This window comes from Notothenia rossii (genome assembly GCF_949606895.1).
Source record: "Notothenia rossii genome assembly, chromosome: 8".
Lineage (NCBI taxonomy): Eukaryota > Metazoa > Chordata > Actinopteri > Perciformes > Nototheniidae > Notothenia > Notothenia rossii.
In genome coordinates, this window is record NC_136906.1 from 7,405,453 (window position 1) to 7,418,831 (window position 13,379).

Below are 13,379 nucleotides of genomic sequence, written 5' to 3' on the forward strand. Positions count from 1 at the left end.
AAGTACTCAGATCTTGTACTTCAGTAAAAGTAGAAGTTCCAGAGTGCAGGAATACTCTGTTACAGTAAAAGTCCTGCAATCAAATTCTCAAACTCAAATAAAAGTAGAAAAGTATGAGCGGCAAAATATACTTAAAGTACCAAAAGTAAAAGTAGCCATTGTGCAGATTGGTCCATTTCAGAATAATATATATGATATGTTTTATTTCTAAATATTGATGCATTAAAGTGTTATCAAAGCTGGTAAAGGTGCAGCTAGTTTTAATGACGTTGTATACTGCAGGGTAGCAGTAGTCCATTAATGCATCAATAATGTATTTAATATATATCTGTAGAACTGCAAATATGATTTTAAAATGAGCCATTATGCTTAATGAGTACTTTTGGTACTTTAAGTATAAGTTGAGACCAATACTTTTATAGTTTTACTTAAGTAGTTTTACTTAAAGGTGGGGTAGGTAATTCACTTCAGAAACACTTTTTGTTATATTCCATGGAATGCTCTTACATCCCGACAGCAATGAATATTTTAAATGCTTTGACAATAAATCCATAAAAGATTTCATCTGTGGAAGCCGTGGCGCTGTAAAAAGCACGACCAATCATCTGAGCCGGCCTGGCTAAAGTAACTGGATGGCCTACCTGCCTGTCAGCTTTCCATCTATGCACAAACTTATCTCGTGCCCTCATTGGTCATGTGCGCGTTCGTGTGTGTTGGAGGAGGGGCTCTGTAAGGAAGTCTGAAGGAAGGGGCAGATTTTTTTCGGTTGTGTATTTTCAAATTCTAGTGCACTCGAGCTGGTTTCTCCATTCTTACCTACCCTACCTTTAAGTATGATTTTCATTTTCTTGTATCAGAGTATTTTTTACAATTGAGATCACTACCGTTACTCAAGTAACAAATATCAATAATTCTTCCTCCACTGGCACTAACACAATTCTTTATTGTTAACTGAGGATATTCTGTTTGTGAAATAATGACAAATAGTGATTGATATAGTGATTGATTAGGGATTTCTTCAATTTATTAAGAAGCATGAAATCATTTATAAAGATATACAAACAAATTGGATAGACTGACAAACACTTCAGCGGCAAACCAGCTGCCATTTTGACCGTAAATAGATTAAAATAAATGATTTTATTGCATAAAGGTTGCTGTAGTTGGTCAGTTGTATGCCCTTAACGATCAGCTATAACAGACATCAATGTCTAAAGCCAGTTTGACTCTGATGCTCAGTAAAGTAAAATATAAGTATTAACATAATAAAAACACATCTAAACCACGTCTCACTGCTTTCAAAATCCCAGATCTGCCTGCAGGAATGAAGAATTTATATTTTGCGAGTCGTTTTGAAGAGATCTTAAAAACACATGTCTTTCTTAGACTTAAGTTAAAGTAATAAAAAGCAAACTAAAAAAGGGTATTTTTGTGTGTTTTAAGACATTTATAACTGATAGTAGCATTTAGTTTGAAGTCTACTTTCGTGCTTTGCTATGTGATACATATTTTAACACTTAGGCAAATAAAGCTAATTGAAATGCATAAAAATAAAATACTGTAACAGTCCCACAGTATTTTACACATTTAACATTACACCATAATACATGCATTACTGTATATATCAGCTATATAACTACACAGCAGTTTCTGTCAGTACAGTATTTGTACAAACATGATTTGTACTTGCTCTTATATATCTGGCTCCGTCCCTCAGTTGTTCATCTAACCAGGTATTTTCAGACTGTCTCTTAAAACTCTGTCTTCACTTGTATCAAATATACACTATATATGTGTTTATCTTATACCAATCTCATGTACAGCTATTGTTCAATAAGCAAAGCAAATTAAATATTGTCTTTTACAATTAAAGCAAAAGTGTGAAGCTCATTTCAACGGTGTCATTTTAAAGGGTTGCTTATTCAGACTTTACGAGCACAGGTCAAAACGTTGCTCATTATCTTGAGATTTTTTGAATTTACGTTGGGATAAAGCCTAACCATCATGGAAATTGTAAGAATGCACAATATATGCTCGCTTTCACATCAGATTAGAACAAACATCAGTCAAAGTTTTAAACAATTACACAGAGATTCTTCAAAATACATTTAAATCTCTACCTTTCATTTTTTTAATAAATATACTGCTACTTCGTTTTTTTATGATGGTCTACTTATCTGCTATTTGTTTTTTACTTATTGTGTTTTTTTAATACTTGTGACGTGGGCCTACTCAAACATGTACAGAAAGTCTATTCTCTTTGCTTTATCTACACTACACTTCTGCTGTTTTAATAATGTACATTTCCCCGCTGCGGGACAAATAAAGGAATTCTGATTCTGATTCTGAAAAGTGTTCAGATGGATTTATTGCTGAATGTTGTCTGCAGCTCTTTGAGGGTCATGTACCCGGTTCTGCATGGCTCGACAGGCATGGAGGAGGACCTGCTTATGGATCCCGCTGAAGGCCAGCTGCCGCCATCTCCTGCTGCAGGAACATCCTCCTGCTGGCTTTCGGGGGAAATCAGAGTCGGACTTGGAGGGGTCGTAGCAGCGAAGGGAGAGCACATCCACAAAGGAAGGTGGAGAGGGAGAGTAACAAGAGGAGGATGATCATCAAAAACCTCTTCATCTTCCTTTCCAAAACCGAATCCGGAGTCTGGGCTCTGCGGCTCTTTCTTTAAGCTCTCGTAGTTCGGAAAGGTATCAGGTGCAGAACAGAGGTTGAGGAGAAGATGGTTGTGGAAATCCTCCCTATAGGTGAAGTATGCCGGGTTGGGGTCAGTTCGAACGGAGCTGTTGCCGGAGGAGCTGGAGATGAAGTAGCCCATGTTGGAGAAGCAGGATGAAGAGGAGGAAGAGGAGTTATCAACGACCCCGCTGGAGCCTGAGATGGTGGAGGGGTGAGAGCTGCAGTGAAGCAGGGCGCTGGTCGAGGAGGGGGGAGGGGCGACATCCCAGCTCTCACACATCTCTAACGGGGAGATGGGGTCACGAGGCTGCGCCGTGAAGAAGGCCTCAGACACTGTCAGAGGGTTCAGCCAATTCTAGGGACGAATAAAGGCAAGTCTATTTATATAGCACCTTTCAACACAAGGCAATTCAAAGTGCTTTACAAAAATGAAAGACATTAAGGGCATTAAGAAACATATCATAAAATGGCATTTAAAAACACTTATTTAAAGGCAAAGACAATAACAAATATTAAAGTGACATTGCAGTGTGAGATACACACATCTGAAATGTTTAGGACTGACTCTCAATCATTGATCACTTTTTAGAAGAAATAGTTTTCTATGAACTCACTTTCTTTTACTTTCTTTGTTAACTTATCCTTTAATTATTTCAAGTGTTTCATACTAAGCGAACGTTACCTTTTAGTTTTCGCCGAAACTATTCTTTTTTTTTTAGTTAAGTTTACCTAATAAAGAGAGATTTAGTGTAGGAAATACACTTGAAGAAAGCCTATTTTTTTACAATTTCTAGTATACCGTATTGCATTTCAGAATCAGAATACCTTTATTAGTCCCACAGAGAGGAAATGTACATTGTTACAGCAGAAAAGAGCCAAAGACAGCTGAATGTTACCCAAGAAGCATGCATACAAAAGTATTAAAGATTACAAAAAAAAGTTACTCAATTTACAAAGGACACATCCTGTAACAGTTCTGAGGATTTAGCAGCCAGGTATATATTGCACAGTTATTAACGGCATATATATATATATATATATTGCTCATATTTGCACTGTTGTATATTGCATAATGCTATGTTTTAATGTTGTGTTGTGCCATTTGTTTTGGAAGAATCGCAGCTGTTCTTGAAGAAGGCAAAGACCATTATCCATTCAGGTGGACAACAAAATCAAGCTAATCTAATTTAATCAAATTTTGAGGAATCCAACCTATAATCGAATCTAATGTCCCTCTAATTTTACGTGAAGTTCTCTGTGGGTGTGAGTTTGTCTGATGGTGTTGGTTTGAATACAAGCTAAAGACAAACCACACCAGGTGGGTTTTGGGGTTAAAAGTAAAAAAAAGGTTCCAATCTTTGACGGATTGTTTCTGTAACTCTGACAGTCAGTATTCAGTTATAGCCTTTACTTCCTTTTAACCTGAACCAAATCTGCTAACTGAATTTAAGTAAGGGGTAATGCAACGGCTAAAAAGCCCTAATAGGAAAGGCTGTACTCTTTTATAATTCAACCTTGGTCAAGATGGAGTTATTGGGGTCCTTCTTGTTTGGCAGTATAAACGACAAGTAGAGCACAATAGCTGTATTGTGGTTACATTTGAGTATTTGCATCAGCTGATGTCGCTTCTTTAACATAACTGAATAATCTCAATACTTCTTACACCACTGGATAATTTGTTAGGCCTTCCATATGTATAAGGAAGTCAATAGCGAACATATAGTGAAAATAAAAGTGGTCCCAGGATTGAACCCTGAGGTACACCAATTGGGAGAGATGACAAAAGAGAACAACAAATCTTTCTGGTGTCTAAACCCGATGAGTTGGTTTTATTTTGTCTGTTTCTCAGCAGAGTTGTGGGAAAAGACTGGCCAGATTTTTGTGCAATTGGGAGAAGGGTTTAGCAAGATCCAATGAAAAACAAATTATGTCTTCGTAAAAATAACAGGTCTGGATACACATGTACTTTTTGAAAACATTGCCTTTTTGCGGAGAAATGTGCTTTTCTAATGTCCTTCCAGTTTTTACCTTTAGATTTCCTCCGTGGACAGAGTGGAGAGTGTGGAAGTATTTTGAAGGGTTTGGTAACGGCTTCCCTTTGAGGAGCCTAAAACGGCAAAAGGGTGCAATCATATTAGACTTACTGGATTCAAACACACACACACACACACACACACACACACACACACACACACACACACACACACACACACACACACACACACACACACACACACACACACACACACACACACACACACACACACACACACACACACACACACACACACACACACACACACACACACACACACACACACACACACACACACACACACACACACACATACTCACCCCCTGCTCGCACAACTCCTGTAAAGGAACACCGTTACAGTGATGAGACCCAGGATGAGGCACAAAATCACTCCCAGTATTATCAGTTGTGTCGTACTCAGAAGCCGTTCTGAAACAGAGAGCTGACATTACAAGGTGTAAATATGCAAGTAAATTATTTTGTATTCTCCTCAGCTCATAAGTTTTGTTTGTTTTTATGTGGTTTATTAGGGTTTGGTTTTTCCTGATTTATTTGTATTCCAGTAGTTCCACTTCACCTTTGTGTGTTTTTCACGCCACTTTTGATTGTCTGCCCCGATAAAGTTGACCTGTCCCTCGTTAGCCCTGCAGTCGCCTGACCTCCTGCTCACCCGTTACCGTTCACCGGCTCATGTCCAAACTAAACATAGTCCTACTCTAATGGAGTGGACTCAGTCTAGTCTCACTCACAGCTGAATGAGCCTCTTTTTTTAAGGCGGAGGACATAAATGCAGCTTTAGGACAAACTCCCCTCTCTCCAGTCGAGAGAGGAACCGTCCTTACTATTAGGTATAGTTTTGAATCAGCATATCTTAGACATCTCAGGATTCTTTTTAAATTATTATTTATTCTACAATTTCAATATTAGTAGAGACAATTTATAAATCCTAGTAGTGGGGGGAGGGCAGAAATCATAGCTTATACAGAAAATAGTCCGTTAGTCATCCAGTTGCAGGATAAGTGTAATTATAATAAAATCCATAAATCTTTACTGCTGTTTCCTTTACTTGTAAACCTCTTTTAAATCTTTGTATGAGCTGCTTGGTTTTTGCAACAGTCCCTGTAAAAACACTTTCTAAACTAGACCTGGAGAGGCCTTTATATGACCCTAAATAAAAAATAAAACAAATGCTCTAATACATTTGCTGTCCCTGTCCGCCTTCTGGACCTTTAATCTGCTTTTTTGCCTGGTTAAAGTGTCATCACTTAATCTGCTCGTCTGCATGTTGGTCCTCCTCGCCTACACAAACATCCATCAGACGTGATAATACTTTATTTTATTCATAATTTCTCATCATAACAACTTGTTTAATCCTGTCTTTTCTGACCCGTGTTCATCTTAAGTGGAAGATGTTGTGTGTGTGAAGGGTTCTTTAAAATATGTCATCATCAGTTTCATATGCAAGAAACTTTGTGTCTGATCTACTTCCGTCAATTGACTCACAGGTACACCAGTTTGCCAAACTACAGTTTAGAGCTTATTTTATCTGTGCTTTGTGAGGACTTTAATCTAAATAGATGACTTAATTTCTCAACAGGCCTGTAAGCTTTTAGATTAAAAAAAAGAAAGAAAACTGGACGTCTTTTTACCTCGATTCTGTGATGTTTCCACCTCGTTTGTCCAGGATGTTGTTGGACTCCAGTTGCTCCAGTTGCTCCAGTGGCTTTTAGAATCCTTGTATGATAAAATGGGTTTGACTCTCACCCTGACCTCACAATGACCCTTTAGTTTCCCAGCAGGAATCGATAGCTCTCGTACTTGTGTGGACAGAATAATGGCCTCCTGAAAGCATATCAAAACGTCAGCCCAATATCAAAAGAAGGGAAGCATATCAACAACCAGAAATGATTTGCCAAAGCAGCATCTGCGTTTACTTTAGTGTGAAACCAAGCACTGCCTTATTTGATGAACAGATCATTGAACTAAAAATAAATATAGGCCTGCAACATTAAGACCAAACTCTAGTGGAAGGGGAAGTGACATAATGTTAAACTTACGCAAAGCTAATGTTAGCAGTGCATCAACCTTTGCATCGCTTTGAAAAGTTAGTAACACCCCAGTTTGCGAGTAGGAAGAAGCCACAATATGTCAATAGAGAAAACAAACTCCCACAGGTTTTAGCCATACTGCTAGCATGGATGGCAATGTTGCTATTTTAGATTGAACCTTTAATCTAACACTTATGTCCTAACTATTATACTAAATTATTATTATTCTCGTTTTATTTTTGTGTAAAAGGCAAATGTATGCGTGTATAGTGTCGGCACTCACGTTCCATGTCTGGTGTTTCTGTTTGATCTGAGTTTGAAATCTTAAGGTGTTTAAGTACTTAGAGGGAAGACTGCCTGGACGCCACGATATAATCGTCTCATTGGCTGTGCTGTTGACATTAGGAACACCTGGAGGATGCATTTTTACTGTAGGAACACAAAATTGATGAACAATTATTACTACAGTTTGAAAGCCACACATATGGATTTAGTTTTAGACTTTTTAACATCATATCAGGATTTTTATGTCCGATTCTTAACCAGATTTGCAAAAGAACATTTAAGAAGCACCTAAAAAGGTCACTGAGGAAGTAAAAGCCACTCACTGTGCTGCACTGGTCTGTAGTCCGTGATTTTCTCCATCCTTGTGCCGTTACACTCCACACGGATGTAGGGCATGTTAGTTAAAGAGCTAAATTTCTGGAAGGACCCATCATTTGATCAGTTAGGAGCGTAGGAGCAAGACTGCTGATTATTGTTATCAATGCTAACCATAAATGAGATGTTAACATGTTCAAATGAATTATATTTTAGAGACTTACTTTCTTTTCAAAGACAAGATTGCAGCCTCGAGTAAAGTTAATGTGTTGTTTCAGCTTGCAGCTTCGACTAAATCACAAAAAATACAAAAATCAACACTCTTGTTAAAAATAAAAACCTACGAAAACACATTTTTCATCCATGAAATGTTGGCAAGCAGTAATGAGTAGAGTATATTCAACATCTTACATCATTTTTTCCTTGACTCCCAGTTTTTCGCCGATAAATGTTGACTCCTCACCAAGGACCCAGCAGTCCGCATGGGGGGTCGCTGCAGAGCTCTCCCATGTGCAGCTGATATTGTTGACGTAGTCATTTACACAAGAGAGTCCTTGAAACACAGAGAAACAACAAAAAGATAACTTCAGTGTTACTGGACTTGGAGGGGGGGAGTGTGTGGGAGAGAAACTCCCTCTGGAAGAAACCTTGGGATTATAGCGTTTGCAGAACATCTTAAAAAACCTATATAACACACTACAGGAGAAACTAACTAACATAGAAAATGTTTCAGTTACGTTTGTCTTTGGTTATACCTCTCAAGCCTTTGTGAAAGTTGGCTGCATGCACTGAAAACAGAACCACCAGTAAGAATAGGGACAGCAGGATCGTCATGGTGATGACCACAATATGACTGTAAACAGAGAGGAACAATGCAATATACTGAGAACCTAAATGAATAGTGATACACAGAAACATTTTGACATATGAATTAGGGATGTATGCAAAAGCAACACCTTTATCTAGTATATCTAGATACATGTGTGTGTGTGTGTGTGTGTGTGTGTGTGTGTGTGTGTGTGTGTGTGTGTGTGTGTGTGTGTGTGTGTGTGGTGTGTGTGTGTGTGTGTGTTTCTGTGTGTGTGTGTGTGTGTGTGTGTGTGTGTGTGTGTGTGTGTGTGTGTGTGTGTGTGTGTGTGTGTGTGTGTTTAAACTAGATTATTATAAAGGGGGGGGGTATGGTCATGTAGTAATTCAGCAGTGTAGAAACACCTCTATATTTATCGTTTATTAATGGAGGGAAACTCCTCTCTGGAACCGCATCAACCAGTCGTTATTGGTGAGTGATGAGCTGTTTTGAGGGTGAGAAAGCAATACTAGAGCCACACTGAGAATAAAACTCATCCTGAGAAGGCGGCAACTCACAGTTATAACTGAAACGTACTGGTTGCATTATTACAGAGAGTATAATAACTGCATTAACAGCGTCTTATTGGCCATACTGATGATTGCCAGGGAATCATTTCCATAGATGTTTACCTTTTGCCCTCTGACGCAGATGAGCAACCTTGGCATCTGTTATCTCCCTTAAGGAGGGGGCTTCTTTAGCCATTTGTTGTTGTTGGGCATCTCTCGGTCAAAGATAGTTTATTGTTATGAGGACATATGGAACAACTCCTTCTCGCGGCTTGATGAACCCAAGGTGTGAAATATTCGAGGCCATAAGCGTCAACTGAAAGTAATTCAGTGTCCCCAGCTGTTTAGTCTATCTAGTGAAGAATGTTGATTTCCCTCATCCAAACAAGTTTAAACCTCTACGAGAGGACGGTTTCTTCAGAATTGATTGTAGCATCTCATCCGTGTGGTCAGATCGTGGCCCTATGACTTGTCTTGTGAATTCTCCGGTCGAAGCTCCAAATAAACCACCAGTGTTTGACATCAAAGCTCCAGCTCTCCACCGTGTCTCTCTTTGAGTTCTGACTCCTATTGCTTCAGAAGTTTCCCCCACAATGATTATTAATTATTAGGGGTGTAACGGTATGCGTATTCGTACCGAAAATATTCGGTATGGGCCCTTCGGGTCGGTACACAAGTGTACCGAAGTGTACCGAACGAATATAACGTTACACGTAAAAAATTGAGAACGTGAAAAACCTTTTGGATGTAATCTAAGGTGCCGCGTTGCAGCGTTCAATGTAATTTGCTCACATTGGGTTCAACGCGTCATAGAGCGATCAAGTCGACCAGGGATGCGTTCAAATATAGTAAGTAGTTTGAGGAACTGTCGAAATTGCAAACGCAGATAAAGTTGAGCTCAAAAATCCTCCAGCATCATTGAAGTCTCCGGTTTCAACTAAATTTGGTTACGCGGCTGGCAATACATCAAACTTGCACACATTTGAAAAGGCATCACCCGAACGTGAATATCACCGGTACCACAAGAAAAATGACTGAAGTGCAAACCCAACTCCGACTAGCATTTAAGCATCCACCACTCGCAAAGTCCAGTGCCATGTTAGCAAAGCGCTACCTGGCTGTATCTGCTACCTCTGTCCCTAGCGAGAGGGTGTTCTCCACAGCAGGAGACATTGTTATTCCCAGCAGATCTGCCCTTTCAGCAACAATGTGGACAAGTTCATTGTTCTTTAAAAAAACATGAAAATACAATGACAAGCAAGTCATAATGTCAAACTGGCTGCTTAGGTACTATTACAGTACAGTTCAAGTGCAGATTATTTCAGTTCATCGAAATGCTGCACCTTAATGTTTATTTTATTATATTTTTTATTTATTTGAGTGAATACATTATTCACAGTTTAATAATAATTAAAAAAAAAAATATTATATTTTATGTGTTGTGATCATCTTTTCTGCTGTACCGAAAACGTACCATCGAACCGTGACCTAAAAACTGAGGTACGTACCGAACCGAAATGTTTTTGAACCGTTACAACCCTATTAATTATCATTCTTAATTTATTACATTACACTCAGCTAAAGCTTTTATTTAAAGCGACTTACAGTAAGTGCAATAAACGAGGAAGATACAAACGTCAAACAAATGGAAAATGTGTGTTTTTAACACCTAAACATTTCTCACAAGTCTGAGTCATTGTTCGTTTTAGCGTCAAAGCCTTAACCTAAAGTTACAGTAAATGAGTTAATGGAAAGTGCAGATGTTTTTGTAAAATCATGTGCAAGGGAAACACTTCTGTTCTGAGTAATAACAGAAGCTCAGGAACATTTTTGATGTAATTTAAAAAGTAACATATATGTAATTTAGAGTTTAAATGTTGGTCATGGGGGTTGTGCAATAGGTCACCATTGTCATTTCATTTCATTTCAATTAATTTCAAACCTTTATTTATCCAGATTGTCCCTTGAGATCATAGATCTCTTTTTCAAGGGAGAGCTGAAAAACCTGTCAGTAGGTCTGTATGTAGAAACTGAGTATGTACAAAAGTCACGTGTTAATATGTTAATATCTTCTATCGTGTAGTATGTACGATTTTATTTTTTTATTTGTGTAACTGCAGGACAGATACCAGAACACATTTTTACTACAATAAAGTATATTGTATCATATCATAAATGCATGTATAAAAACTAAATATAATCTAAATGGAATTGAATAAGAGACCAGTGCAAAACATCAAAAGAACAATCTATAAAGAATCTTGAATTATTGTCTGAAAAGTGATACAGTACCTCATGAGTCTCGGTCAGTTCGGTAGCAGGGGGTCCCCAAGAGGAATCACATCGTTGTCTCTCTGCTGGACCGAAGAGTTTAAAAGATTTCCTTTCTCTTCTGTCTTTCTACTCGCACATCACTATCTCACTCTCTTGTGAAATCTCTCCCTCCCTCTTTCTCTATCTCTTTCTGTCGCTCATCCCTCTGCCTCCTCATTCAGGCCCCTCTCTCTTCTTCAAAGTGCCCAGTGACACTTTCCACTTGTTACCACAGCTGGTGCCTTACAGGAAGCCTCATGAAGCTGTGATGGTGTGAGAGGACGGGGGGGGGGGGGGGGGAGGAGGAAGGGGGAGGACTTTTTTAAAACAAAGCTCCTCCTCCTCCTCCTGCAGCTACCTGGACGCCGTTAAAATAATAATTGCACTGAAAATAATAAAACGCACCACATCCTGTTTCAATCACAACGATAAGTGAGTTGTATGAAGGGGGAAACGGGCACTTTGTACTCTGGGGTGGTTTATGAAACTTAAAGTGAAGATTCAGAGAACTAAAAGCTGCCAGATCGAGAGCCATATGGGGTTAATTAAGATACCAAACACACACACAAAAGTTGCACAGCAGGAAAACCGCTTCTCTTATAGCCGCAACCACTGCAGACACATGTATTTATACTACAGATGTGGGTCTATAGAGAGAAAGAAAGGAGGTTAGAGTTAAAGCAGTAGATGTTTACTCAAAGGTCACCAAACATTTAATTTCTGTTTCTTCCTCTGATTAATATTGTGTAGGTCCTAGTATTTTGCTCTACGCCATTTTGCTAAAACACAATTTTAGTTTGCACTTGTTTATTTTTGAAATGTTTCCAAATGATAATGTAGCTACTAGTATGGAATTTGGGGAATGTAAGACTTAATATTCCATCAAAATGTTGAAAATAAGTCGGGAAATGCAGAGTGTTATGCTTGTTTTAATGCCTCCTGCCTAAAATGCCTTTATTGGAATCCTTAGTTTACTTCAAAAACATAGTAACATCACTAAGTAATACCGGAGCTTCTATTGGCTAGCGCTCGAACACATTGTACGTGATAGGCTAAGAGGCGGGACGTTTCTAATCAGTTGACCAATCACAACAGAGCCGGCCAGCTAACCAATCAGAGCAGATTGGGCTCTGGTTTCAGACAGAGGGTGAAAAGAGGTGCTGCAGCACAGGCAGTATGAGAAAAATAAAGAGCTTTTTGAACATTAAAGCATGGAGACCTGTCCCAGTGGAGACACTACATACAAATATGAACCTGAAAATAGGCGGAATATGTCCTCTAGTTTTTTATCCTACCATGGCCTACATGGTTCAACATTATATAATATATACTATTGCATGCTGCTTAGGCATTTTCAACAAATATTCATGCAAATGAATATCAATCAAACTATAATATAGAAAAAAGTAATTTTGCCAACAGAGAGAAGGAAACAGGATGGCGAAAAACATAAACAGTTTTAAGAGTATATTTTCACCCAGTGTTTTTTAGTCAAATGCCAATATGGGAGTGCAGTGTGTAGCACAGAATATAAGATCAATGTTTTAGTATCTACAAGTGTTCATCTCAGTCTTAAAGTTCAATGAAGGGCCATTGTGCAACACTCATCCGAGCTGTACTTATAGTGCCAAAAAAACCACAACGCATACACACCTTTAACACAAACTGTCGCAACACAATATGTTTGAATCCAGCAGTCAACACACGCCTGGTTGTGAGTGGGTTTCAGGCCTACAGTGGGCCAGAGGGTGATCAGATGCCTCCCCCACTAGTTCCTGCACATACTTAGGTGTCAGCATCAGCTTGCAGCGGTAACAGGAGAGAGGAGGGAAGGGTAGTGTGCAGACAAGGTGCAAGAAGAAGAAGGGCTTGCATCTCTTGCCTGAAGGTCAAAGTCCGCTGTGTTTGAGGCGCGAAGCTGCTGAGAAGGCCAAAGAGATGTTTGTGCTCGGAGAGCAGCAAGAAAACAGTCTCAATCCACAGACCACAATGACAGGGGGAGGGTTGGGTTAGAAGGTGAGAACAGAAACAAGTGAGGGCACACTCATAATAAAATGTTTTAAAAACATCAGTCTAATCATTTTAGGGAGGCGTTTTAGATAAATATAGCTAAATTAAAAATATTAAATCTGCTTTTTCTATTTAAGACTCATATAGTGGAGAAGGCACATCTAAAGTATGTTCAATTCCTGTAAGTAAAGGCCAGAGCTGACTAAGTTCAATATCCTGTGAGGTTTTACTGGTGGTTTCACATTGCTTTTAGCTTAGGGCTAATGTCAGCATGCTAACATGCTCAAAATGGCAAAGCTAACATACTGTAAGGAAAGGCAAGGCAA

At 38.8% G+C, this 13,379-nt stretch overlaps 1 protein-coding gene across 3 annotated transcripts; it reads right to left on the minus strand.

Annotated features, from left to right (window-relative positions):
* Positions 1-996: 996 nt before the first annotated feature.
* Positions 997-11,267, minus strand: il2rb (interleukin 2 receptor, beta). Of its 3 annotated transcripts, none has more exons than XM_079644438.1 (10): positions 11,023-11,267; positions 8,130-8,227; positions 7,786-7,927; positions 7,599-7,665; positions 7,383-7,476; positions 7,058-7,203; positions 6,376-6,568; positions 5,047-5,155; positions 4,720-4,798; positions 997-3,046 (listed from the first exon to the last, which is right to left on the minus strand). In XM_079644438.1, exons 1-10 carry the CDS (start codon positions 11,025-11,027, stop codon positions 2,357-2,359), a joined length of 1,623 nt encoding a protein of 540 aa, XP_079500564.1. In that variant the 5' UTR covers positions 11,028-11,267; the 3' UTR covers positions 997-2,356. The 3 variants fall into 3 exon arrangements, with proteins under 3 accessions (XP_079500564.1, XP_079500565.1, XP_079500566.1); XM_079644439.1 differs by having other exon boundaries at positions 8,130-8,162; positions 11,023-11,266; XM_079644440.1 differs by lacking the exon at positions 8,130-8,227 and having other exon boundaries at positions 11,023-11,266.
* Positions 11,268-13,379: the final 2,112 nt, after the last annotated feature.

Bases quoted from the DNA above. Each gene is read 5' to 3' on its own strand.
- il2rb (XM_079644438.1), bottom strand. The intron at 7,928-8,129 runs GTATAACCAAAG...CTGTGTTTCAAG, and splicing joins CTTTCACAAAGGCTTGAGAG to GACTCTCTTGTGTAAATGAC. The intron at 6,569-7,057 runs GTGAGTGCCGAC...ATATGCTTTCAG, and splicing joins AGAAACACCAGACATGGAAC to GAGGCCATTATTCTGTCCAC.